The sequence below is a fragment of the Syngnathus floridae genome, chromosome 2 (assembly GCF_059516105.1).
Source record: "Syngnathus floridae isolate MCC-2025c chromosome 2, RoL_Sflo_1.0, whole genome shotgun sequence".
NCBI lineage: Eukaryota > Metazoa > Chordata > Actinopteri > Syngnathiformes > Syngnathidae > Syngnathus > Syngnathus floridae.
The window spans coordinates 21,078,172-21,105,962 of record NC_142414.1 but is presented as its reverse complement, the minus strand read 5'-3'; the positions used below and the strand labels follow the sequence as shown (position 1 = coordinate 21,105,962).

The 27,791-nt window shown below is 39.5% G+C and overlaps 1 protein-coding gene across 1 annotated transcript; it reads left to right on the top strand.

Moving 5' to 3' along the window:
• On the top strand, window positions 1–27,553 carry vstm2la (V-set and transmembrane domain containing 2 like a). The gene is made up of 5 exons (XM_088368751.1): window positions 1–138; window positions 412–717; window positions 23,204–23,373; window positions 23,690–23,734; window positions 25,165–27,553. The coding sequence occupies exons 2-5, from the start codon at window positions 612–614 to the stop codon at window positions 25,585–25,587; spliced, it is 744 nt and encodes a 247-aa protein (XP_088224877.1). The 5' UTR covers window positions 1–138; window positions 412–611; the 3' UTR covers window positions 25,588–27,553.
• Window positions 27,554–27,791: the final 238 nt, after the last annotated feature.

The following is a 27,791-nucleotide window of genomic DNA, read 5'->3' as shown; positions in this document are numbered from 1 at the left end:
ATGTGTTTCAGCACCACGGACAGCGACCATGTCGGAAAAGCAGCAACGAGGATTCCACCGAGCAGTCACACATTTTTGAGCAGTTTTGTGTGGGCTCCTTTTACTTACTTGAAGCACAACTGGCGACGAACCATCAAGGTAAATTTCTGCTGCACATCTAAATGACTGAGAATGTTTCTCGAACAAAATCTCAACCGCCTTTGACTTCCCCGCATTTACTTACGTCTGTCACTGTGACTTCATCGGCATCTGTAATACACTTAGTGATTGTAATATCTGAAAAATCCACTTAAGTATTTCTCTGTTGTTATTTCCCTCCACTAAATGTCAGTGATAAAAATATTTGCTACTAATGAATGCTGACGCTCCCCCTCACTCAGCCCCAGCACTCAGTGACGTCTCCTTCCGCAGCAAATAGACCCGAGCGCGGGGCAGGCGAGAGACGAGTCCGTTTCTGTCCGGGTGAGCTGCTTGACGTGTGTATCCCACCCACCCACTTTCACGCCACGACAAGCCTCCCTCCCCGTGGATTTAACGCATCAGGCGTTGGAGAGAAGAACCTCCGCCCTATGTGAGCAAAAGAAGAAGACACAGCCACGAGAAGAAGCGCAATGGGAGCTTTCAGGGTGCTACTGGGGACTTTACACTACGTGGGGCTGTGCGTGTCCACCAGACACACTGGACACGGACACACGGAGAACCACATCAGCAGTCACGGTAGGCGTGCGAACACACTCGGATCGTGCTTGGAAGCTTGCTCGGGTGATGCCGTTTACTCCCACGCGTGAAACATTTCATTTGTTTTTTTTTTTTTTTTTAAATCTAATGAAAATAAAAATAAACAAATAAGAGTTTTTCGATATAAAATAAATATACGCAATGTAAGATCGAGTAGTTTGAGCAGTATCTTAAAAAGTCTGCTTCTGCAAAAAAGGAAGAGAAGAAGGCATAGTTTTGATCGACAGTGTCAGAGAAGTATCCATTTAACAACATACTTGGGGTTTTTTTTTTTGCATTCTCATCTGATTCATTCTGAGAGCGATCTCTAAACTGCACATACACAGTGACTCAAAATGGACCTGCAACAACACTGTGTTGTTACTGCAGTGAAACATTTGCACATGGAAAAATAACTATTAATTATAAGGTGTATATTAGAAGATAACGTGCCTATTTGATGCATTGTCTCTTGAGATAATGGCCCAAACCTTTCCTCAGGATGTTGACCACCTCTGCTAAAATCGGTTATATCCTTAGTCAAATAGATCATTTATTTGTACACCTAAAATGAAATTATTTATAAAGATAATGTAATCAGAAATTGGTTAAATTTTTCATGGTTTCTTGGGGGAGGGGTGGGATTTTATTTAGGAGGGTGACAATATTTTTATTTTTCCGCAAATACTGGCAACCAGTCCAGTTTGTATCCCGCCTCTTGCACAAAATCAGCTCAGAGTTTCCCGTTTACTTGATACCCTAATGAGGATAAACAGTTTAACTTTAGATTCGTTATAAATAAATAATATACATATGCAAGAGGTGGTTTCTAAATTTCATTTCCACTCTGTGTAAAATACACGCGGAAGAAAGTCGTCTGCCTCGATGCCTTGCTCAAGCAGTGGTCATGACACATTCTGACATCTCCGCAATAACAAGTCTAACCTGCATATTGCTGGGTAGGTCAATGTTTAGTCTGCAGGTGTTTCTTCTTGTGTTTGAGCTTAAAAGCGGGTCTCAAACCTCAAACTTTGTTGCCCCCTGTCCTGACAGAAATACCATGTCAATCAAATTTGTATCGATGCATTACATCCTTGGTCAGGGATTTTGATTATCATTATTACGCTTGTAATAAAGGAATTTCTGCTTGTGTGTTGGGGTCTCATTAGAACAGGGTAAGATAATTTACATTCTCTAAAAGTTACGTATGTCTGGCAGTCAGAACTTGGATGATTTTTTTTTTCCCCATTTTAATGATCTGATAGGCAGTCTTCTGCGTTTGAGATGTCTACTGAGGCACTGCTGATCTTCAATGTCTGACAGCATGTTTTGTTCTGTCCGAGCGTGGCAGACACCCTCCTCTTCGTCAGGCAGAGCTGACACAAGATGGAAGTTAGTATTCTCTGTCAGTAGAGCGCTGCCTGAACATCCTCCCCTTTAGTTCAGAGCTCCTCTTGCTCTTCTCCTCCAGTGTTTACACATCTTACAGAGAGCAAAAATGTTCCTTTGCATATGTAAGATTTATACATTGAGATGGCAACATTGTTTGAATAATCCCTCTTCCCCAAAACGACTGAAATCAAAATCCATGCCATAGTAGCACTATATGCACTATACATACGCTCTCCAACTGCTTGTCATTGTTCTTTGCCAGAATCAACTTTGAAAATTGTTTAAAAATATGTATTTTTGTGGGTTGCGTCAAATTTACTCCACACCAAACTGACTGTGCAGTAAGTGATTCTCTTTCAACCTTTTGAACCCAGAAACCTGTCAACTCCCTGCCCTTCGTTAAAGGTTCCTGGCTAATGTCTCTCCCATGTGGGTCACCGCAGGTGCAAACTGTCATACAACAACAAGCGCTGTCTGGTGGTTTATAACTCCACTGGGCTAGGGTTGTGAAAGTGAAAATAAATTCCTTACGCCTTGACTAAACTGTACTGATCATCTACGATGGCAAGAAATGCAAGTTCAAGAAAACCTCAGTTATTGCTGGGGAAATGTTTAGTTGAGAGTGAGCTCAATCACAGCATGTGCACTTTGTTTGCATTTAGGTGAAAAATGTCCATTGTATTCATCATTGGCAGTGGTGTGAGTAATATCTCAGGGGGGCGCCGCTTCATCCATAACCTGAAGGAAACCTGCTTTCAAAGTGAATAATGTCCTGGTTGGTGGAGCTATTTCAGCACAGTGCGGGAAATGAATGTGTGAGGATGCGTTTGATTTGGTTTAGTCCTGCTGTCTTAGCAAAAACAGAATATACATATGTACAAGTGTCAATTGAAAATGCTATGTAAAGTCAATCTGCACATTCGAGCTCTCAGTCTGTCATTCCTAATTGAACTAAAGCGGCAGCAAATTGATTCATTGATGTATAAATCCATGGAGCTGAATTTAAAGTCTAAAAGAATCAGCTGATAGTTGTGAATTCTTGTAGAGGAGAGCAGGTACATCAGAGGTCAACTACCGTTTGGAAATTTAGAGCTACTTTGCTGCGGACTAATACAGAGGGCCACAACCAGTGTGATGCAATACTTCTGAAATAATCACTTGGCGCAATTTACCTCTAATTATTTGTCATGGTTAATTAACAACATTCAGCAATGAAGACACTGATCATGTTAATGATTTCTCATGGGAATTATCAACACTGATTTTAAATGGCAGGAAACATAAATATCATTATGCAACACTTCAGTTATAAATCTCTGTGTTTGTATTTTCAGAGAATTACTTCTACAAAATTGCTAGGAAATCACAAAATCCTATCATTGGGGAGATTTTTTCAGAACAAGACCTGATCTTGCAGAAATTGTCCCAAAAGCCAAGGAAAAAGTTAATCTTTTGACGCTTGCTAAAAGTGAGGTCTGATTTTCTTACTTTTTAGTCTTTCTTACATTATGTATAACTCTGACTTTGGAGACAGATTGTGGGAACATTTTATTAAAAAAAAAAAAGTATGACCATGGTGATATTTGACTTTGGAGGTCCTGATGTATATTTGAAGAGGATAATAATAGGTGGAGCGGAGAAATACACCCACGCGCTCGAATTTATTTTTGGAGACAGATGATATTGTGCTTTCCAAGACCATTGGGGTGATGATTTATCCTGCTCATTGTCCACACTCTGGCACATGACCAGTCAGAGTAAAAGTGAAGAAGAAGGACAAATAAATTGATAAGCAAAAAGGAAAGCAAAACATTTGGTGTGAAGACAATGTCCCAGGCTTTCTCTGTCTCAGGGCCATTCCAGCCACTGATACTTTTCAATTACCGTCTCATTAGGGCATGCTTATCCAGCCAGCCGATTATTCCAGCCAATCAATTGTCTTAATTAATAAGTGAAGGCTAAATGGGCCGTAAGGAATCTAAAACTTCTCAAGGGAAACCAAGTAAGATGGGCCACCGAAAGGTTTAATTTTATTTTCTAATGACATTTGACAATTAGTTTTGTTTTGATGTCACTCATTCATCCATCAGTTTTTTTGTAGAGTTTGACCTCAACTTGCGGATGCCAATTGTTCGCTTGTTTGTGCATATTATACCTTATATGTATAGTTTGATATGTATGCAAAAAGCCAAAAAGAGGTGTGTTCAGTTGAAGGGTAACCTTTTTCTCCAAACTTCTTCTGATTACTGTCTGAGTACATAATCCCTTCAACATTTTCAGAAGAACTCTTACTGGTTAATCTTCCACCTTCCAAAAAAGGCATGTCTGAGAAATGAAGATGAAATCAAAGCAAAGTTACAAGCATTCTCTTCAACTGTTAAACATTCAACAACAGCCGACGCAATGCTGGCGAACATTCAGCAGCAGCTTGTCAGATATACTCGTGTGCGTGCGTGTGTGTGTGTGTGTGTGTGTGTGTGCATGTGTGCATGTGTGCATGTGTGCATGTTGCAAGTGTGCTTGAGAAGACTCGGCATCGCCCCTCCCCTCCCTGCTCCTGTTTTCTTTCCGCAGGGGCGTAAAGTAGTGCAGGTTTGCGCTGGAGCTTTACCAAGTCGTTAAAATGACAAGCATACGCTTCACTAGATCCATTAATACGGGCACACATCCCAGTAGCACTGAATAAGCATTACAATTACATGAACAACTGTTTTCTCATATCTAACTCCTCCCTGGAACACAGTCAGATGACATTAAAGACAATTGGAGCTATCAAATAAGATGAATGTAGACTATTCTGTATATTTTAGTTATATTTGAGTCTACACTTACTGGCCACAACCTTTCTTAATTTCTCTTTAATAGAGTATGTACATTCCCTGCGACTGGCTGGGTACCTTATTACAGTAATTGGCACCCCAACTAATGGCTGTCAAAAGGTCTGACTGTTTGCATTAGTTATTTTGATACCCTTCATGACCATACGTACTAAACCATACGTATAAGCTCTAACAATGGCGTATCTGACTGTACTGTTCTGCTTGAAGAAACCACGGCCTTATCGATCCACCCAACCCTTGACCAAACACAGGAGCTCCACTCTCGGCACCTTCCATCGTTAAAGTTGTGCGTACTGCGTAATATAACCCAGAATCCTCTCCTCCTCGCTTTCCCTTCAATCAGAATGCTCCCTTTTAAAAGCAGCACAAACAAGCCGGAGGCTCAGCCTACAGTCAAGGACTCCTCTTCTGTCCTCTTCTTCAGAGGGCCTTATGTTGAATATGTCTTTTACTCATGTGTGTGTGTGTGTGGGTGGGGGGGGGGGGGGGGGTAGTTTAGGCGAGAAATGATTGCAGGCAGCTTTGAGATTGGTGATCCAATGCTGTTCTTTCTTTGAGGTATCCCTCCATGACTGAAAATCATCTCTGTGACTTGAAGCTTAGTGGACTGTGTGTGTGCGCGTGTGTGTGCGTGTGTGCACGTGTGTGTGCGTGTATGTGTGTGCGTGTGTGTGTGTGTGTGTGTGTGCGTATGCTTATAAAAAAAATGTGCATCACAACACACATGCAATGTTGGGTGGGCAGAATAATTGATTCATTGAAAACTGTTGATTGTTGAAGCAAACCAACTGCACTGCAATCAGCTGAATAGCTGTTGAGTCAATCACAACCTGTGTGACGTCCATTATGGCAAGCTACTATATTACATCCACGGTATGGACAGCCTTGTTCTGGCTTTGCAACAGGAGTTCAGAACATTCAGAGAAACAGTCTTCCATTCTCTTCAAAATAATCTTTACAAAAACATTGATTACTTATTGCTTTCCCTATTCTAAATCAAGGAAATCTGGGTAAATGTGTCTCTCTGGTGTTGAGAGTAGGAAGAATGTGTGTCTGTGTGTGCGTGTGTGTGTGTGTACGTGTGTTCCAGCCAATGGACGGGGGAAGCGTTGTTCCCTCTGTTCCACTCTGCTTGCTAATGTTGAGGGACGAGCTTTGCTGGTAATGCGAGAGTATTGCTTATCTTCCATTAGACACATTACTGCCAGTGTTGCATCAAGACACACACACACACACACACACACACACACACATACACACATACACACACACACACTGGGGCATCCACATTTGGAGTCACACTTCTCTTGGGAAGCCACTTGGCAGGATTCATGTGTTGGCAGTCTCACTGAGCGAGGCAAGAGGAGGATGGGCGATGTAGTGTGATGCATTCATAGTTTCGAGATTAGTCGTTTCCTGCCTGAAAGAGCTCCTCATCTCCAGCAGGCCACCATGTAGTAAATTAGTCCAGTTTCATTGCATTAGATTGTTTTCCAGACAGCACATTGTATAGAGTACAAATCGTGGGTTAGTCTGCCGCTCAGTTCGAAATTTCCGGGTTCAAATCGCACCCTCTGGCTTTTTGTCTTGGGTTTGCAAGTTTCCCGTGTTTTTGTGGGTTTTCCTTCCTCTGGGTTCCTCCTACACTCCAAAAGGCTTGGTTAATTGACGACTCTCGCCCATAGGTGTGACTGTGACAGTAAATGGTTATTTGTATATATGTTCCAATTAAGGTTTTAAGCTGCTGATTCCAATACCAACCATCCAGGAGTGTGATCAGACAATACTGATTTGAATACTGCTCAGACGGATTAGCTGCGCATTTTTCAATTTTAGAGCTTCTCACTATCAGCTACTTTAATTAGTAATCTGATGGTTCTTTGATTAATTGATTATTCAGCTAACTATAACTATACAACTATACAAGAATGGGACAGTATTTCAAATACGGTATGGTCTGTAACAGTTCAGAAAATAGATAATTGTTCTGTCAAGATCATTGTTTTTCTACTCTATGTAAAACATTTTTCGATAATTTTTCTGCTGCCGTAACTTGACATGGCTCTACTCCACCTTTCAGGTTTTTCCATCTTTTCTTCCATTTTTACTTTCCATAGGTGTTAATGCTTGTAGAGTGCGGTCTCCATAGTCATCATTAAAAGAAAGTCCTCGTTTGTGTAATTGATAAAAGCATAAATTATACGCAAAGCTCTCAGCTCTCTGATCAATTTAAACACACAGAGCAATTTCATGGTCACTTCTTGGTAGCGGTTGAGAGTCATGAAAGAAAAGAGGATTACTTAGTCATTCAGCAGAGTGGATCAGAGAGTCTCACCTTGCATTATTGCTCATGTGACACACACATAATGAAAGTAGTGGATTCTGTTTCTTATGCTAATCTTTTTCATGCTTTGCCTTCTTTTGGGGTGTATTCGTTAAAAACCTTTTTTGAAATAGAGCAATTAGTAGGATTTATTAAATACTAATTCATTGTAGAAAAAAAACATTGTTGATGTCTTTCCCCCCCATTTCATTTCCAAAATGCAAAAATTATATTGTGGTTTTTTTGTCACTAGGAATGCAGTTTATGCAGGATTGTTCAGTGTTGACCTAATGCAATGATGAAACATTTAGCTGCTATTCTTCATGCAATAACATCATAGCCTTCTGTCAATTTACAAATATCATTTTAGGGGGAAAAACAGCCAGCCGTATTGGAAGAACCATTACTCTGTGCTCACTCTCAAGCATTGGATTCCTACTCCTACTTTCATGTGGCTGATATGAAAATTTGCATATATACTTATATAGAACATTTACATTTAGATGATTCCATTCTGAAGAGTGTGAGAAGGTTACACTATAGTATGTCAGCAAGGTGCTACTTTTCAACACCCCACCCAAAACTGATTCTAGCTAGCATGTCACGTTTACAAAAAATATATACAGGGAGCTGGAGACAGCTCGAGGCCAGTTTCCCAATAATCTTTAAGCGTGAAATCTTTACATATTAATATTCTCTGTAAAAAAAAAAGAAGAAGAAGAAGAAAATACAAATGAGAACACGTAGCAAATCTTATCTAAAGAATGAGTACTGCTTACGCAGATTTTTAGTTAATTTTATTTTAGGGTAGAACCCTAAATAAGACCATTCCCCAAACCTGCAGTGCGTCTGTCTCACTATTTATTGTTATACCATTTCAAAATGACTGTTCTCAAAAAGTAATAAAGCTAGTCGCTTGACTATTGCAAAGTATTAGTATGATACAGTAAAAGTCTTTGCTAACATGTGGCGCAGATGCCAGTCACATTTTATTTGGAGTAAAACTCCCCCGAGCTCATTAGGCTTAGACAGGGGTTAGCCCCACACAGTCATAAGAAATCTGACTTCTTTTTATGGTTCATAAATACCACAGGCTCAATAAATGCATAAACAGTGTGCTGCCCTGAGCCATGCTTCTCCATGATAATGTCTCTGCAGTGTCCGGGCCTGATTGCACCACTGTGGAGAGGCCCAGTGGGTGTGGACAAAGACATGGCCTGTCTATTGCAATCGGTCCACTCGCTGCTTGTGCAATTAACCGAAGTGGAGTCAAATGTGTGCACGTGCAGCGCAGAACAAAGTCATGACATGTCCACAAGTCAAAAATGAAAGATTTCATTCTTTAGTTCACTGCAAGTCATCGATGTCCAACTAATGGGGTCTTGGCCAGCTTTGAGAAGAATTGAACCTGTAACTACTCACTATAATAATATTAAATAGCATTTTTGCCATTTAATGGAACAACAGTTGATGACTTTTGCATTGACTGTTTGGGGTAAATATGAGAAAAAAATTACATGATAATTTGGAATGCAATGTAAACGCAGCCCTAAAGGATGCAATTTAGAACAGCATATCACCACTTCTCCCGTCAGTTTCCCGCAGAATATGGCCGCTGCAAAAAAAAGGTAAAAGAGCTGGAAACTACTCTTGTGAACGGCAGTGCATGTTTATTAAACAGACAAATAAGGACGGCGCATTGACAGAAGCATCCTAAACAAACACAAAAAGCCCTTCGTTCATATTTAATAGCTATTTAGTAAAACCTCTAAAGTTTAGAGGCTTTCTCGAATATTTAATTGTATGACCCTTGCGTGATACCTGCACATACTCACATAATCACATGATCCAAATGTGTACATACTCTTCTGTATTATGTTAGATGTTTTCCATAAGTGTGCGAGTCATTATTTTTCGATAAAGCATCGTTGTCCCGTAATGAGGCCCTGCTATGATGTGATGTCTCTCTGTTGTGCTGAGCGGTGCAGCGTGTCAAGCTCATTAGCTCCCCCTCATTGTCGTTTCAGAAAGACAAACACAGCGCTGACACAACTAAAATCATCAACAGATGAAGCAAATCTTAGTCCCTAGGTCGACTCTGATTAAATGCCACATAAGCGCGTTTCAAATTTATTTCAGTGCAAAATGTCAGTGTCAGATGATGTCCCGTGTCCTCATTAGATGAGACACTTTTCACGCTTCAAAAAAAAAAAATAATAATAATAATCTTGCACCTTTTTCCTCCTCTTTTACCTTCCTGTTCTGACTGGTGGAAATTTGGCAGAGATGTCACTAGCGTGGCAGCCACAGAGAAGATGAAAAGATCATTTGGAGCTGATGCCGAGAAGGGCGGTGCTCGCTTCAAAGTACAGTTGGGTTTGCGCTGTAATAATCACATGTGACTCCCTTAGACATTTTGGAGAAGTTTTAGAAAGTAGGCCAGGTGCCTCAGATGGCACTTTTCCACCACGTATTATCTAGAATGTAGATTGAGGCCATATAAAATTCTTCAAAATATATTTAGAGTTGTACTGTTGTTTTTTAAGTTAGATTCAAAGACAATATTAAACATTATAAAGCTATTAGAACACAAAAAATTGCAGCGTGAAGAATTTAGCGTTTTGCACTGTTGCGAGTCCTGTGGCAGGTAGAGGTGTGCAAAATAAAGAATTGCAAGCAGACCTCCTTGGGCGAATGATGTTAAGTGTGCTAGGGCAATCACAGAGCTGCACTGTCAGGTGGGCACTTGGAGACTGCCTTTCACCCTGATCATTCTTGTCAAATCTTTCACTTTTGAAGGCAACTATAATAGTCAATGATCTTCTAACAAGCACGTTGGAAGAAAGTTTCAATTATTATTCTTATTCTTTTTTTAATTTTGAGCAGCCACTAGAACACAAATTTCCCTAAATATTCAGTTTGGCTCACAGGCGAGCTTATTTCTCTGAGTTGAAATGACATTTTATTATTATCATCTTGCTGCAAATTATGTTTAGATGCAGCAAGATGAGGAGTAGGAGGTGAAGAAAGGAGGGATGACATTTAACTGCAGGCTGATTTTTGTGCATATGATAAAGTCCTACTTAATCTTTGCTTGTGTTTGGACAACAGTATGTTACAAATCCACTCACTCCCCTCTGCTATAGTAAACTAACACTGTTCAATCCCAGGGTCAGTTTTCTGTTTTTTTATCGGAACAAAATATCACAACACATACATGCTGTCTATGTGTGTGTCCTGTGATTGGCTGGCAACCAGTTAAGAGTGTACTCGCTTACTGCCTGAAGTCAGCTGGGATAGGCTCCAGCACGCCCGTGACTCTTGTTCAGATAATGGATAGATGGACAGACAGATGGATGAAATATTTGAAATACTTTATCTAAAATCTCATTGGAGGTCATTACATTTGACCTTATGTTAAAATTAGCAAGAGGGCTTGCTTGTGGAAGATTTGCTTTTTTTCTTCCATTGTTTAAACCATTGTTTGTAGAGTTAAGAATTGAGATAGCGCCAGTTTGACAATAATGTTTTGTCTCTCTTTCCATTATTTTATGGAGAAAGTTCATGCATTTCACCCAGCTACCCTTCCTGTTTCCTCCAATATATGAGGTGATTCCTTTTGCATGTAGTGTATGTTTGTGATGACATTAATTGTGAGATAAAGCTCCGCGTCAGTCTGTCTTGTAATCTCCATCCATACGTCAATGTCAGCTTTCATAGATGCACGAGGGATTGGAAGTGTGAGGAAGTGCTGCAGGTTAAATCCACTGAGCTGCCCCGCGTGCACGTGGTTGTGCGTGTGTGTGTGTGTGTGTGTGTGTGTGTGTGTGTGTGTATGCTTGAGTGCGAGTGTAGGTATATGTACTTTCCGCCTTTTTTTTTTAAATATACTGTATATAGGATAGAGCATCTAGAGAGCCAGTTCACTCATTTATCCTTGTCGTCAGTTCGTCCCACGAGAGCCTCGGTTGCACAGCAGTAATCCTCAGGGAGGAAAAGAATGAGAAAAAAAGGAAGAAATATGTGGCTGGGGATGTGTGAAGGAAGCCTTGTGTTGGCTAGTAGCGGGGAGTTGTGCCAGATGGGAAAAGCTTATTTTCAGCTGTCTTGCCAGCCTGCAAAGCTGCACTGTCCTGCGTAGTTTTAGCACTGCACACCTTCTGGGGGTAGCCCCACCCCATTTTGGGTCTTTTTTTAACATTAATTCTTGCTGGGCTTTCATTAGAAGGTGAGTTCACAAGAGTTTTGTAGGAAATCCAATTAAGCCTCTAAATCAACTAGCTCTGTTGTTTTTATTGACCTTTTTCACAGCAGTAATTTTGACATCGTAAAACTGTCAAAACTAGCACGGATAGGCAGGGAGGTTATACAACTCAATTAAACTCAACTTTATTTAGAGCAGCTGAAAGTAACCGCAGCTGCATACAAAGTGCTGTATAGAAAGTAAACATAAGACATAAAAACAAAGACAGTAAAACAATAAATTACAAACAGCAACACAGTCAATAAATAATGACACTAAAACAATCATGGTTTAAAGATGGACCGAGAGGTGAGCTCGACATAAAACTCAACAATACCTCTCGGCTTTGCTCTTTAGCACTTTTAAGAATGTTTTAAGAAACATGATGAAATCAAAATCTTCTTGAGGTCGTCTTTCCTTTTGTTTATAATCCTAAATGATTCTTCTCTAAAAATGCAGCTGTAAGGTGTCTTGATAGAGGACAAGAGAAAGTGACTTGGAACAAATCCATCAGTGGGAGTTGCATTGCAAATGTATGTATTGCAACTTCCCACAAGCATTATCCATTTACTTGTGGAAGTGTGTTGTCAAAGAAAATAGCCTTATCCAGCTCTTCTTGTTTTTGAAGAATTATGGCACGCACAATGTTAATATTTGTTTACAATCCGTGTATGCGCCGCCGGCAAGGAAGTGATTGATGCATAAGGAATGAAACAAGCTTGAGTGGATTTATTCCCCCCCCCCCATCTCTTTAGTTTCTGTTGTGAGTCAGGCCCAGCAGGGAGGGCTCACCTTTAAGTAGTAAATTTCAGATGCAGGCTTCCAGCAAGCGTTGCTGTCATCGTCCAATTTCTGCGTCTGTGTCGGTGCAGGAAAGGACACACACGTTAGAGAGGCTAGGCAGATAAGATGCTGTCTGCCGATAGGACTCCTCTCATCTCCCCCTCTTCCTCCACCCGATGGTCCACCCTGGAGAGTAAAGCTGATGGAAAGATGCTTCATCTTATCATTTTTGCCAGCAGCCTCTGACTTCACCATCTCGATGCACAAAATGAAGGTTGCATGTTATTATTATGCGATGACCTGCACGGAGAATCAAGGTGGAGGGTGTTATTTTGTCAGCTCTTTGTTGATTTTTGTAGTCTTTATGTTGTGGTGTTATGCACCAAGGACTGAGCTAAAAATGAATCTAGTTGCAAATCAGAATAAAAAGTATGAGTAGAGGAAATATTTTTTCTTTTCATTGTTTGGATTCATTTTTATCCCACTCGAGAATGTAAATTGTAGAATTTGGCCTCTGTAATTCTTTTTTTCTCGTTGCAAACAGATAAAGCTGACAAGAATAACTAAAACTAAATAACTAAAGTATATTTTATCAGTGCACAGAATTCTGGCCATTAACCAAACCATGTTGATTTGTTAAAAGCTTAGCTACAGTTTAGCTACTTTTGTCATTTTCTTGTAATTTAGCTTGCTACATTTCTTGCTATTTATTCTACTAGATTCACTGTAGTTAGACTTCATTTGATATTGAAAAACTTTGTTCCCTTCATTTTTTAACTCGCTTGTCTAACACTGAATTTATTAAAGCCCACAATCAGTTTATGTACAGTATGCCTGAGATTACTTGATTATCTATATTTTCTTTCCTCTTGCTTCCTCTCGATGCTGATACAAATAAAAATATTGGGCTCCAGTAATAGACGCTGGTATTTTGAGAATAGTTGATTGAGCAGAACGCTGAGTCTGCACTGTGTGTGTTACTGTGCTGATGTAGAGATTCACCTTGGAGATGGCTTTATCGATTGCTGTGTCCCTCAAGGTACACCACATCTCCAAATTCATCGACTGGCTCTTTGGCAGTATGTGTTTGGATTGCTCCTTGCCAGTTGCGAGGTTAAGGCCATGATACAGAACAAGTACTGCATATTGGCTAAATGAGAGGAGGGAAATCCCCCATTGTGAAGGTGCTAAACAGTCTTCAATGAATAATTCATTTTTTCCATTGGAGCTGTGGGACTTTTATAATATCTGTCTGATAGTCGTTTGAACACACTAGTATAATGCCAACTGACTGGAGTAGTGCAATTTTTTTTCAAGACATTTGATTAAACTTCACACCATGGAGGACGCACACAATATATCATTTATAGTTTGTTCAAAGATTATGAATGCAGAGTTTATTTGCAAGGAACCAGAACTATTTTTCTTACCAAATACAGAGGTATTTTATCTGTATCGAGACAATATACATTCAATATTATTGAGTGAATGGCAGAATGTGGGCCTCTAAGAGTAGGGAATTTCTTTGGAGCACTTTGTTGTGTGAAATTTAAGTTATACTAGAATGAGTGTGTTTGAAGTGCAGTGCTTATCTGTGGATGTAAGTTGAGATGACATGCGTTTTTCTAATATTCTAATCATTTTGGATTATTTAAATTTGAGCTTGCCATTTATTTCCTTACCACCATGTTTCCCAATATTTATTCATCCATGACAGTTAAACACCACTAAACCGAAATATTACGAAATGTAAATGCTTTTGACTGAAAAAATCGAATGATGATCTCATTTCATCTCAGCGCTGCATGTCCCGTGCCCGTAACATCATAAATGACCCATCACACCCCCACCATGGACTGTTCTCCCTGCTGCCCTCTGGGAAGAGGTTTCGCAGCATCCGCTGTAGGTCCACCAGGTTCTGCAACAGCTTTTTCCCTGCTGTCATCAGACTGTTGAACACTAGAACTGCTGAGGTCTAAACTGGACTCTGCATCACACATTCACAGAACTGTACTTTATGACACTACGGACCTCTATCTTGCACTATCTCGCACTACCAACTTTACTGAACTTGTATAAACCCTTTAAATAGAAGTTTAATACATGGTTTAGCATTCCTCTGCACACTCTTAAATAATGTTTTGCCTACTTGCACTATTGCATAATTATCACTGCTGCACTTTATACTTATTTTTACTATATATATATATATATATATATTTTTTTTATTGGATATGTTACTTCCATTCGACTGCAATATCACTACTTTGTCGTAAGCCGTATGCAACGAAATTTCGTTTTGTCTGCACCATGTGCAGACAAAATGACAATAAAGTTTGTCTAAGTCTAAGTCTAAGTCTAATGGTCCCAATTTACTCACAAATGTGGGCCTTTTTAGTTGAACACAATTCTGTTATTTTGTGATATGGCAACAGTTGGACAAACAAGTTAATTGTAGCTTCTGCCATCAAGGGGAAGAGCATTTCATTGTTCTGTCAGTCACTGGCATAAATGGAACAATATTCTGTTGTAGATAAATATACAATTAAGTGAAATTGGGTTAATACCGAGGCAAACCTGCTGTCTCACACCACAGTGGTTGGAAATGCAGGTTTTTTTCAACCTGATTAAAAAAAAAGCCACTGTATAGAATAAACACGGAAGCGAAAATGTATCCATGAATTTCTTGACTTATCTCAGGAAACACGTGAGCATGTTGTGTTATTTTGACAGCTGATTAAAATCATGAAATATTGAGCTCAGACTTCCCGCTGAGTGGTCCTACACTAATTGCTCATTAGCAAATGTAAATGAGCACATTCCACTCACTGAGACTGTCTCATGTTTGTACTTTTGTGAGGTTTTCCTACAGGTTCCCTGAGTAAGGTATCGGCAGCTGTTTTCTGCCATACTGTGCCAAGGCTCATTACTAGACCGCAAAGCTTATCATCAGCCCGCGAGAGGGACTCTTTAGCAGCTAATTATTACTGACGAGAGTATGGATTGAAGTGAGTGGGGACATGCACTGTACAGTAAGGCTTGATGTTTATTAATTTCAATTAAAAGAATGATTGCCACTTATTTGACTGAATGGTCTCCACTCTAATAGATAAGAATAACCAATCACACTATTATAAAGTGTTGGTGTCAAGCAATGAATTCAATCATCATTGTCACGTAAAAATAACAAGAGCAGCCGCACAAAGTGAAGCTTCACTGCTACGTTTGTCCGATAACGCACAGTCAGCAAGTTCTGCAGACAAAAGTTAAACACATGTATGTTATTTATTTATTCAATTATGGTCTGATATACAGGGCCAGAATTTTACTGAACAGTCACTTTGGGGACCAGACCTTCAAATAAATATTAAATATAAATCACATAGATAACATTATTATTTGATGTTGAATGTTTATGTACCTTTTCCATTTGATTACAAAAGTCTAAGTTGTTGCTGTTTTCAGTTGCTTTAGTGCAGACCATGTAGTATATTTTCTGTGAGAATCAGGTCTGCCCCAATGGAAGTGGCCTCCGGACAAGGCTTGGTTGGTGATGGAAAAGAACTTCCCTGACACAGCCATTTTGGTTGATTAAAGATTTGATTTTGTGTGCGTGCGTACATGCTCCCTTCTTCTTTGTATGTCTTCTTAAAAGGAACAGCCTAAATATTCAAATTGACTATTTCATACATCCACATTCCACCTCTCAAGCCTGAAGGATCATTCACCCGTATTTCTCTTAAGCCCAAATGGTCAAACCATGACCCAATTACCTCCGTCTCCTGCGCTCCACCTGTAGCTGATAACACCTCCAGGCAACCACAAATGTTTTACAATGGAATGTGGAATGCAACCCTTTGTTTCTGCACTTACAAGATAGCAAAAAGTCAGTGTGTAAACCGGCATCAGAGTCTAACTTAAATAAAAGTGTGCTAACTATTGCAATGTCAAAGTTTGTATATATTACAATATACCTCAACCACATAATATTTTCTCTTAGATCCTCATAATTATGGAATCCTGTCGCGGGCCAGATCATACGGTTCAGCGATCTGGATTCGGCCCACAGGCTGCCGATTGATTGTCCCTGTTGTAGACCTTTAAAGATCCTCAGGGTGCATTGGCCTTGTTCCCTGTTGTAGTGTTCAAACCATTGAGCTATTCCACAAGAAAGTGCTTTCTTTGGTTTTGCTGAAAGTGGAAGTTGCCTGCGCATATATACCGGATTACAGCAGAGAACAAGTCGTCCTTGGTGTTTGTTCTAGTTGATCCCCGCAGGCGAGGAAGCCCCAGCATCCCCTTTTAACCTTTTTGTGATTTGATTAAGAGGAAAACCTGCACAGTGGGGATGTAGGGCCGGCAGTTGGGATTCTGGCCAAAAACAGCAGGAAACTCATACAGACCAAGGCTGGCTGGTGAGAAGGTCCTTGTATATGCATAGTAAACACAAGAAAAATGCCTACTGAGATTCGAGCGAACACATCAAGTTTGGATTGTACTGATTTTAAAACAGTGATTAAATATGACTGTATGTGAATGGCTTTTATCAGACCTGCACTGGGCAAAAATACACAATGGGACAATGGGGATGACCTTAATAGTCACCATCTGTTGTTATTTTCACACTTTTGACAGGTTGTTGAATGGATGGCTACTTGTGACAAACCTACGGTGACTAATCACTGCTTTCAAGACTTGTACATAGCAGCATACTGTTTTGTTTCCATGGCTGTATGCCAGCAGTGTCTAAACAAAGAGCTACTTTGGAATCCTACCACCGATGTTTTTTCACATTTAAAACATCAAGGAATTAGATATTGTTTAATATAATAAAGTTATCAAGAAAAAGTCAAAACTTCCTGTTAAAGCTTAAAGTTGATAAGCAAAGCAAATAGAAAATCATTTTGGATTTGTTACTGACTTACATCCTCTATGAATTCACTACAACATGTTTCCTCATTTAACTATATGGAAGTCATTTTTTACATTGAAAAGATATCATTGAAAAAATGTGTGCATCTGATCTCAATTCAATTGTCCTGCTTCAAGTTGAACAGGAAGCTACTTGGCTGTTGTTGGGTTAAGCAAGCCATTTAAGAATGTTCATTAAATTAAGCGAGAATGGTTCTATTTAGCTGAAGGTAAATGAAAACAGAGCAAACATAATATGCATATGTGTGCAAAGATGCAACAGCGGATCCACTCAATTAGCATTGTAATCGCTTTGACTCATACTGCATTGTGGCATTTTCCTCACTTCTTCTTATGCAGACATTTTTATAAGACGAGGAGCGTGTGGCAAACCAGTGGCACACAATGAGCAGAATCAGCATCATTCAGAGCTGCTGCATGAAGTCACCATGGGCCAAAATGAGAGCCTTATTGTTGCTCCATAGAAAGCATTTCTCTGTTATACGTAATATGTGCTTGGAGAGACGAATGCTGTGAACATTTTATGCTCCCATTGATGTTTTCTGAGCACAATGTTAAATAAATTTTATTAATGGGTGAAATTTGATTTAAAAAAAATCAATCTTGTCCAAAATTACATAGCGTATTCCTTTCAGTCCTATAAAGCATCTGTATATTTTCTCAAAAAACAAATGTAAAATTGCAAAATTAGGGGCTAATGTTACCATTACCATCAGCTTTCATGCGATAGTGTTGGCTCGTGAGTGAACAATTCGTTCAAAAGAACGAATCTTTTCAGTCTTTTTAAAGTTCATTTGACTTCAACCAGTAGGTGTCGGTAATGCACATTGAAGCGGGTGCCACTTCGCCGTAAAACAAAACGAAGAAGAATATGACGTAACTTCCCGTTCACGAACGAGTCGTGAATTGCATTTCCCGTTCCCCAACTGAACAGATCTGTGAGTGAACGAGTCAGTGAGCGAGTGATTTGCATTTCCAGTTCATCGCGAGAACGGATCAGTGAGGGAACGAATCCTGACTTTCCTGTTCGCGAACGTGTCAATGGGTCAACTGCCTTCCTTCCCGTGCATCAACGATCAGTCAGTGAACGTATTGCGTCTCCCTCCTGGCGTGAACGATGTAAGCCAAGGAAAGAAAGAACCACTCACTGAAACACCACTTCTTTTATGCACGTTTTCTCCAAGCTTACGGCTCACTTTGTTATCCAATACATCATTAGATTGCTGGTTTGAAATTTACTTTTATTATTATTATTTTAATAAACATTAAAACCTGTTCAAACGTGTCTGGTGTTTTATTCCTTGTTTTTATTTTTTGGGCATGAAAACAAAAATCTGAAATTTGGTTAACTGCTTTATATGACAATATGCATATGTGTTTTACGTTGTGTACTATGTGTCGGTGTCCCCCAAAATAAAGAGTAAGTAGTCAAATACACATTCTTGACACGTACAAAAAATGCACAAAGTTATTAGGTGCACCGGGTACAAAATGGTGGCGTACCTAATGGAGTGTCCGAGTGATGTCACAGATAACCAGCCAATCAGTTCACTTTCACTTTCAGTTCAGCTTTGGCCATGATTTTTCCCTAATGAAGTGGCCTGTTATTAGGTACACCTGAAGATGGTGACGTACCTAAAGGAGTGTCCCTGTGACGTCACAGATCAAACAGCCAATCAGAAAGTGGGGGTGAGGGCGGGTGTGGCAGTTTTCACTTTCAGTTAAGCTTTGGCCATGATTTTTCCCGATTGAACTGGCCTGTTATTAGGTACACCTGAAAATGGCGGTGTACCTAATGGAGTGTCCGAGTGATGTCACAGATCAACCAGCCAATCAGAAAGTGGGGGTGAGGGCAGGTGTGGCACTTTTCACTTAAACCAGGGGTGTCGACCTCCAGTCCTCGAGGGGCCGCGTTCCAATATGTTTTCCAAGTTACACTCGTTAAACGCACCTGCGTGAAAAGTTTTAGCTCCTTTCACGTTCTGCAGGAGCTAAAACTTTTCACGCAGGTGCACTTAACGAGGGAATCTTGGAAAACATATTGGAATGCGGCCCCAAGGACTAGAGCTTGCCACCTGTGACCTTTGACCATGATATTTCCCTAATAACGTGGCTTGTTATTAGGTACACTTAAAAATGGCGGTGTACCTAATGGAGTGTCCGTGTGATTCCCTCGTTAAGTGCAGCTGCGTGAAAAGTTTTAGCTCCTGCAGAACGTGAAAATGACCAAAAACTTTTCACGCAGGTGCACTTAACAAGGGAATCTTGGAAAACATGTTGGAATGCGGCCCCAAGGACTAGACCTTGACATCTGTGACCATGATATTTCCCTAATAAAGTGGCCTGTTATTAGGTACACTTGAAAATGGCGGTGTAACTTAATGGAGTGTCCAAGTGACGTCACAGATCAAACAGCCAAAGTGGGGGTGAGGGCGGGTGTTGCAAATTTTTCCATGATAAAATGTTTGTTAGGTCACACCGAGATTCGAACTCAGATCGTTGGGGTGAGAGTCCAGCGGCACTAACCACTACACTATGGAACCCTCACTTGTACTGCCTGGAAAGCATATACACTATATGGTTTAATGGAGCAGCTCAAGCGAATAGACCAGAGACTTGTTGAACTCAGTCATCAGCATTAACTCTGCTAACTTTCTGTCAGAAAGCACATTTTAATATGTAATGAACAAATGACACTCCAACTCAAATTTCTCACCATAAAGGAGGACATTCTGTAGCCTGGCTATTAAAGGCAGCATTTTCCAATTTTGTGGGAGCTCATTTCCTCTTTTCTTTTTGCTCTTTAGAGCCACAATAGAATACTTCTCCAGCCCCAGAATCCAACATTTTCTTTTTAGTGAACGTTTATTTTCTTCACATCTTCTCAGCCTCATGATTCTTTCTCCTGCGTTAATTCCTGCGACCCACCCCTCTTCCTTCTCTGCTAAATGACTCGACTTGGACGCATTCGAGCATTGATTGCTGGCCTGCGGCTGCGTGCCTTCTTCGGTTTGTCTTGGAGATAACGACAACACTTGAGGGCACGTTATAAGTTCTCCTGGGTGGCAGTCTGGACATTAGAGAAGACTTTTTAGTAAGTGATACAACATTAGATAGCCTCAAGTTGCCTCGGAATAGGCCTTGAATCAATGTGATAGTGGAGATTTGTGGAGAGGAAGGATAATTGTGTCAATGCTAAGAGGCCACATTCATACTGATGCTATTATCTCCCCCTAGTTGTTTAATGTTCGTTTAAATGGTGTCATTCATTCATTCATTCATTCATTCTATAATCAGTAACTAGATTCAACAAAGCAACTAGGTTTTCAAGGTAACTGGTGCAACTACTGACAAATTAATTACTACGCACCTACACAATCTGCTCTGGAAAAAATTTAAGAGGCAAGATTATCATTTTCTCAGATTTTTTATTTTTTTTTACATTTTTGGAACTACTGACAACACACTATAATGCCCGAATTCCAAGTACAAACTCATTTCATTTTTTATAATTTTAATTTATAAATTCTATTTTAGTGTGGCCCTAATACACCTTTGTAATTTGTATGTAATCTAAAATGCATTGTTCATTTGTTTTATTTTTTCATCTTTTTATGTTTTAAATATATTTGAAATAAAGATATCAATCAAATCAATCAAATCATTTGTTAATTTTATATTTTAGATGAAAATTATACAAAATATATGCCTATATGTAGCAATTTCAGGAAAAACGGAAGATTATTTATTTCAAATAAAACAAGTCACAAAGAGAGGATTGATACACAGGGTTAGAATGATCTCACTATCATTGCCCTGTGCTTTGTATAGAAAATGTAAATAAAAGCATTAAGCCTGCTTTTATCAAATGTATAGTGCATGGATTTTTCTATTGTGGGCATCACAGCTCAGTGTGGACAAAATAGATTATCAGTGCGAGGAGCAATATTACTGGCGCTATCTCCTCCACAAGAGTGACTCACGCAGCTTTGAATATTATCAACAAGTAAGGGGGCTGGAGTTGCTTGCTCAGTCATGTCAAATCAATAGTGGGTGCAGCAATTGGCTTATTGCAGATGTCAAATACAAGCACAATTGATCAATGTACAGGAAAAATGTTTGACTTGAGGCTTGTAGTGTTCTTCTAACGCAGCATATTTTTAACACGGTAAAGGGTAATTCATGAACATTTTTAGAGCCCTTTTTGTTCAAAATTTTGTTAATTGATCACTTCGTATTTAACTTGATTAATCTCAGAGGGCAGTAATAATACATTTTACATAAATCTTACTGTAATTGTAATTTAGAACAATGTTTTGAACTGGTTAATTACTAATCCACCTTTTTTTTTTTTTTTTAGTAAAAAGCTATGAAGCACTATATAATGTTAGAAACACATGCTACCCTCTCTCGACACATGCTGCTAAATAAATTGACAAAAGACTGAATGAATAAATAAATATACCTGGTCAAAGAACCTCTCAAGAGGCTATTTATTGATATTTGTGTACTGGGATGTGAGTATAAAGGCCAGTAAAAATAGATCTATGCCTCAGCCCCCTCCTCCCATCAATTATATACACAGCATGTTTACTATTCAGGGGTCGTATCATTCCAAGACTGTCGATTTTCTTGTGTCTTAATACAAAGTCAGTTTCTTATTTATGTGTCCTTTGTCTCTATGAATAGTGTGTATCTGCCACATGCTGCACGCCTCTCCTTTCCTATACAAAGACAACTAGTAGCGTTTAATCTGACAGATGCAGTCACGCGCCACTTTCTGCATCCTGAATGTCTGCTTCTGTGCCTTGAATGACATCAATAGTCACCAGTATTGGAGCGTTACAGGGAGAAATGTACACTCTTTCAAAGTGCAGATGCTTTATGAATCATATAACCGCACATCTGCTGACGGATGCCGTTTTGAACTAACGCTAGATAAAACATCACAGCATATTTTAGCAACTATGCGAATGAGTACACTAGTGGCTGGAAGCAGGAAAGGGATCACATTAGAGTGATTGGCTGTGCTAGAGACGTGCAAGGTACATCAATGCCTTCTGTTAACTATCAGCAAGCCTTACACAGCCACTAGCAATGGGAAAATTAAGCTTCATTGTTGCTTTATGAACCTGTTGTATTTTTTGGACTCCTTGAGACACGGCACTGTTGACTTAAATAAGGGGGTTAAGAAATAAGTCAATTTTAAGGAGGAGTCAAAAAATACAATTGGTTCATGAAGCAAATTTGAAGCCTCACCCCCTACCAACCCACCAACTGTTTTTCTTCCTGAGGAGAAAATTAGGCCTCTATTTAAAATGTTGTTTCAAGTGTATTGTAGTGGGGACCACTATTTAGGAAAATATAATCCATATACCTACAGTTACATTTTGACTCCACAAATGTAAATATTGGTCGAGCGTAAATACGCTTCAAGATGGCTATTACTGTAATCATGATTATAAATCACCTTATTTAATAAGGAATACTAATTTGGATTGTCTTGAAAATAGAAAACGCTTCATTTAGGCATCTTGAAATGTAGACCTAAACATTGTGTTATTGTTAAAAAAAAAAAAAATCATAAATTAACAAGGTTTTCTAGTCATTAGCACTGTAGTGAACCTTACAATAGGTAAATTACTCATTGCCGGCATTTCAGCATCAGCAATTGAGGAGTCAAGTACTTTAAGCCCTAACAGACATGTCAGCATGTTGTGAGCAGGTGTTACATTGATGCTTTGAATTACCTTTTGTTTTTTTTCTTGTTTTGACTGGGAAATCCCTACGTATAGCATTGTGGAACATTTTGAATGGTTATTCAATATGCAAGATATATGCACAGACACACGCACGCACGCACGCACGCACGCACACACACACACACATGAGAACACGCATTCATAGTATATTGCTTTGTAAGTCAAGTGCACTTAAGCGGCGCTCTAACTCCAACCAACTTTGTGTGTCCAGCCATGTTTACGGAGGTGCCTCATGATGTGACCGCTCAGAGGGGTCAAGATGTGGAGATGGCCTGCTCGTTCAGGGGGGCAGGCATGCCCTCCTACTCTCTCGAGATCCAGTGGTGGTACATCCGGAACCATATGGATTGGACTGACAAACAATCGTGGAAAACCAATGAGGTAACATCGAGATAACAAAAAACTTGAGAAAGAAACATCACATCATTAAGACTAGCTAAGGTTGTTCAATGGTTATAGAGGCATACATACTATAACTTTGATGGTAGTGAACTGTACAGTAAAGTATATAATATTGTAAGTAAAGTAAATATTTTTTCAAAATATAATATTTTCAAATAATTTATTTGATCAAAAGTGACAAATGGAAAATGCAAGTCCCTGAGTGACAACAATCGAGAATCGCTGCTTTAAAGCACATTTCGGTTCTCATCTTATTGGGATGTAACCCTTACTTTTCTGATTTCTTCCCATGCAGGTATCTGTGGAGGAGGAGCTGCCAAAGGATGCAACAAAGATAAGCGTGAGTTAATGGCCTCTCTGCTGTTAAGAATCTTAAATGATTACACGAGGTGCCAACGCCATTCTGATTACATTTACATTTCTTGTTCTGGCTGATTTGCCGGTGTTCATTATCACATTTCATACACAGGGATTTTTTTTTTTTTTTTTTTTGCACTTGACGCATTATGCAATCATTGTATTTACAAGGTCCTGTCATCCTCGATGGTCATCACAGTCACTTAACGCTGGTTCTCAGAAATGGCAGGGTCAGAAGACAGGTTGGGAAGCTAATCATACTGTATGTGTTCATACGTCCCTTCGGGTTTCCATGTTAACGTGGCATATTGAGAGAATCATGTAGGAAGAAAGAAGGTACGAATGAATAATTTCCTTTCATTTAACTGCATACGCTGACTATCTTCAATGACGAGCTTTCATTGTTGTCATTTTGAGTAAATTAGTAAATAACAGAACGCGTACCGTTAGGAGGATTATGTCAAAAATAGAAATCCGTCTGTATTTGTGATCACGGTTTCATGATTTTTAAGTACTTTAGATACTGTACCTTCATAAATTGATATTACAAAAGCTTCCACATCCCCTAAGTCTTTTCAAAGGAAACGCAAATGAGTTCCACATTTTTATAGACATGAATTAATGCATGTGTGCGCGTGTGTGTGTGAGTGCGCGTGTGCGTACAGCTGGAAAATCCTTATGAACTTGGCATCCATATCCATAGGAGCAGACGCCAAGTTAAAGATGTTGCCTGCTGCCTGATGAATCATCCGATAGCTTTCGATGAGCCACATGCATGTGCACATTCTCTCTATAGTTCCATTTACACCAAACAATACATTATTTAGTTTGGTTTAAGTGAGCTCATCCAAATTTGGAAAGCGTACTTTCCCAAAATAGTAGACAATTGGCACTGGTTCTGTATTTAGCCAGTTTGAAATCTTGTTTAGTTGAACACAATGTTGATTAGAGGTCGCGTGAAGCCGTCACTTATCGAATGAACAGCAACAGGTTAATTGTGCCTTCTGCAATCTGTAAAACTGAAACCTACACTTAACAAATTCAAGAGGTATCATCAGCAATTTTTGATACAGCTCTTGTATCAGAGCTCATTGCGTTGTGCTAATGGTCACAATGTCGAGCGTCTCTGCTTCAAGACGAGCAGGAAGACTGTGTTTGTATAAGCCATCATCCGGGAATATTAACTGCAGGCATGTTGTAATGACAGGATCGTTTAATTTAGCCAAAGGGAAATGAAACTATAGCTACACACGCACGCAGAGCTTTCCCAATGTGTGCGTGTGTGTGTGTGTGTGTGTAGTATGTATATTAGGGTACTTTACAATCACTTCGAAGTTCCACTGTGGATACTGTGGGGCATGATTTTCATTTTCCTGGCCATGTTTTGGTTATCGTTTTCTCATTTGTTACCAGGTAGTGAAGGTTGTGGGAAGTAACATCTCTCACAAGCTCCGCCTTTCCCGCGTCAAGTCTTCCGACGAGGGCACTTATGAATGCCGAGTCATTGACTTCAGTGACGAAGAAGGGGCGCGCCACCATCGCGTGCGCGCTTACTTGCAGGTAGTAGCCGAGAGCGACATCATCACCAGTAACCAGTATGACAACTTCCAGGGGTTGGATGATACCAAGGGCGATTTGGGGTTCGAGCTTGCTCACAGCCACCCTCAAAATGAGGGGCGCTCTCAGAAGCACAGCAAGCGGCTTTCCTCCGCCACGCAGCACAGCCACCCCGACGACAGTGATCAGCACCAAGCAGGCAGAGAGCTGCGGAAGAGAGATGTGGACAGTAACCATAGCAACAATGACTGCTCCAATGAGCCCAGCTGTGCGCTGTAATCTGATTACATCTGAAAAAATAAAGCACAGATTACAAATTACGACGTGCATAAAAGCTACACTTCCCAAACAGTGCCAAACCCACTATCTCATATAAATGTTAAACACGGCTTATTGCGAGCTCAGTGATGGAAATGTGTAGCTTTACCTTTTAATATTTATTTGATGTTCTTGCTCACTGTCAGTCGCTGATGACATCATGGTAATCCCAAGAGAATCTGATGTGCCATTTTTCTAAAATGACCAATTTGACTTCATTTTACACTACATAAAATGGGCACTTGCAACCCTTAGTTGCAAAAAAGAGATAGAGAGCAGGCAAATTGAAAAAAAAGTAAAAATGTTACTTAGCAGGATTGTTGGTTCATTAAGGATGATGTAAAAGTGCAAATGGACAGAGAATGCATTTTGATTGCTGTGTAAAAAAAACTTCTATAAAACTATTTCATCGTATTGTATTTCCCCTCAACTTAAAAATAGAAGTAAAAGCAAGTCGGTGTTTTTTTTGTTTTGTTAACTAACATCGTTTCCATAAACATCATTAATCTATATTTTAAAGTTGTTCCATTTTAAACTTGAACTAAAGTTGTTTTTTATAGTATGTAGGGTGGCCTGCTCTAGCCATTGGATTTGCATAGACATTTAATAGGTTTGTTCATGACCCATAAGCAAACTTTGTGGATAGCACTTTTTAATGCATGATCCTGCTCATGAACTCACTCACTACCATCTTACAGACAAGTCATCAAAACAACCTCTCGCAAGTCATGCATGGTAGATGCTAAACGTCTGTCTGTCCGTCCATCCATCAGCATATCCCAGCTGACTTTGGGCGAGATACAGAGAATCCCCGGGATTGAAATGCAGCCAATCACAGGCTACTTTGAAATAGTTTTTGCATAATTCTGCTACCAAACTAAGCAAGCGACAGTGATTTGGCTGCAATGGGAAACACAAATGTATTTATTGCCTTTCTTAACATCACAGGTAAACTCGTGCTTTCATTCAGTGATTGTCATCAGTGAATCCAGTCTGAGCTATTACATTCAATTTAAGAATGGAAGAAAGTCAAGTTGGCTAATCCACATGGATCTCTCCTAGTAAATATATACTGTACATACAAAATTATGAATGTGCTCTTTGTTTAGGAGACTTTCTTAGAAGAAATACAATCTTGGTATATTCATCCTTGTATTTTAATAATAATAATGTTCTTTTGCTTATCAGCCATTAGAAAAGCCTCAATCCTTTCAACTGTATGCCTCTAATGTACTTTGTATATGACACTGTATAATATGACATGAAGTGAATGCATGAAGTTCCTTTTTTTCAAAGAGGTGTTATAAAAAGATGGCGCATTACACTCCCCTTTTTTAAATATTTGGTTGTTAAATTATGTTGTTGTAATTTCTTCTTCTGTGTTTTCTGTTTCATTTCTTTCTTATTTTCCACTGCTTTTCCAGAAGTGCTGTACAGAAAGATGAATGACTCTTTCAGAAACCTATCTTAGTATTTACCTATCTGCCAATCTCCAAGAGGTTGGTTCACGATTCTGAGCGGTTCTGTGATATCGGCAATGGCTTAAGAGACTTCATTTCATCGCTGCCATTTTTGTAACCACTAATAATCTTGTGTACATGCTTGAATGGATCTCAGGCCTCAGCCCATGTGGATCCTACTTCCCTCCAAAGGGATCAAAGGGGACAGAGTAAATATTTGGGATGATGCGGATGAATAAGCATGCGACCTATTTTGCCTCAAAGATCTTGTGGAAAGTTTTGCGCTATTCACAAGAACAGCAGCAGTCCCTGAAAATCACTCAATCAAGAATCTTGCGGACTCTTTCCACCGGTTACTATGATTTGAAGACGAGTCAAGGAAACATGAACATGTAAATTGCTCTGTGCACAGTTTGAGCTCATGCTAATGTGTATGCCTCACAGAAAATAAATAGCATACAAACATTGCTTATTGTGTCATTTTTTGCCTTACGTGATATTATCCAAGAAAATTTACCCATATTAGTAAATAAAAGCAAGGAGGTGAAACAGTATTTTCTATTCATAACAAATAACTACCGTTTTCACTGTCTTTGTTGTCTCATTGCTATATGTGAAGTGCCTATATATGCAGCAGTGCCTCAATTAAACCCACATATAAATATTTATTTTTCAAAATACCCCACCCTACTCTATTCTGTCTGC

Bases quoted from the DNA above. Each gene is read 5' to 3' on its own strand.
- vstm2la (XM_088368751.1), top strand. From the start codon at position 612: ATGGGAGCTTTCAGGGTGCTACTGGGGACTTTACACTACGTGGGGCTG. The intron at 718-23,203 runs GTAGGCGTGCGA...TTGTGTGTCCAG, and splicing joins GAACCACATCAGCAGTCACG to CCATGTTTACGGAGGTGCCT. The intron at 23,735-25,164 runs GTGAGTTAATGG...ATTTGTTACCAG, and splicing joins AGGATGCAACAAAGATAAGC to GTAGTGAAGGTTGTGGGAAG.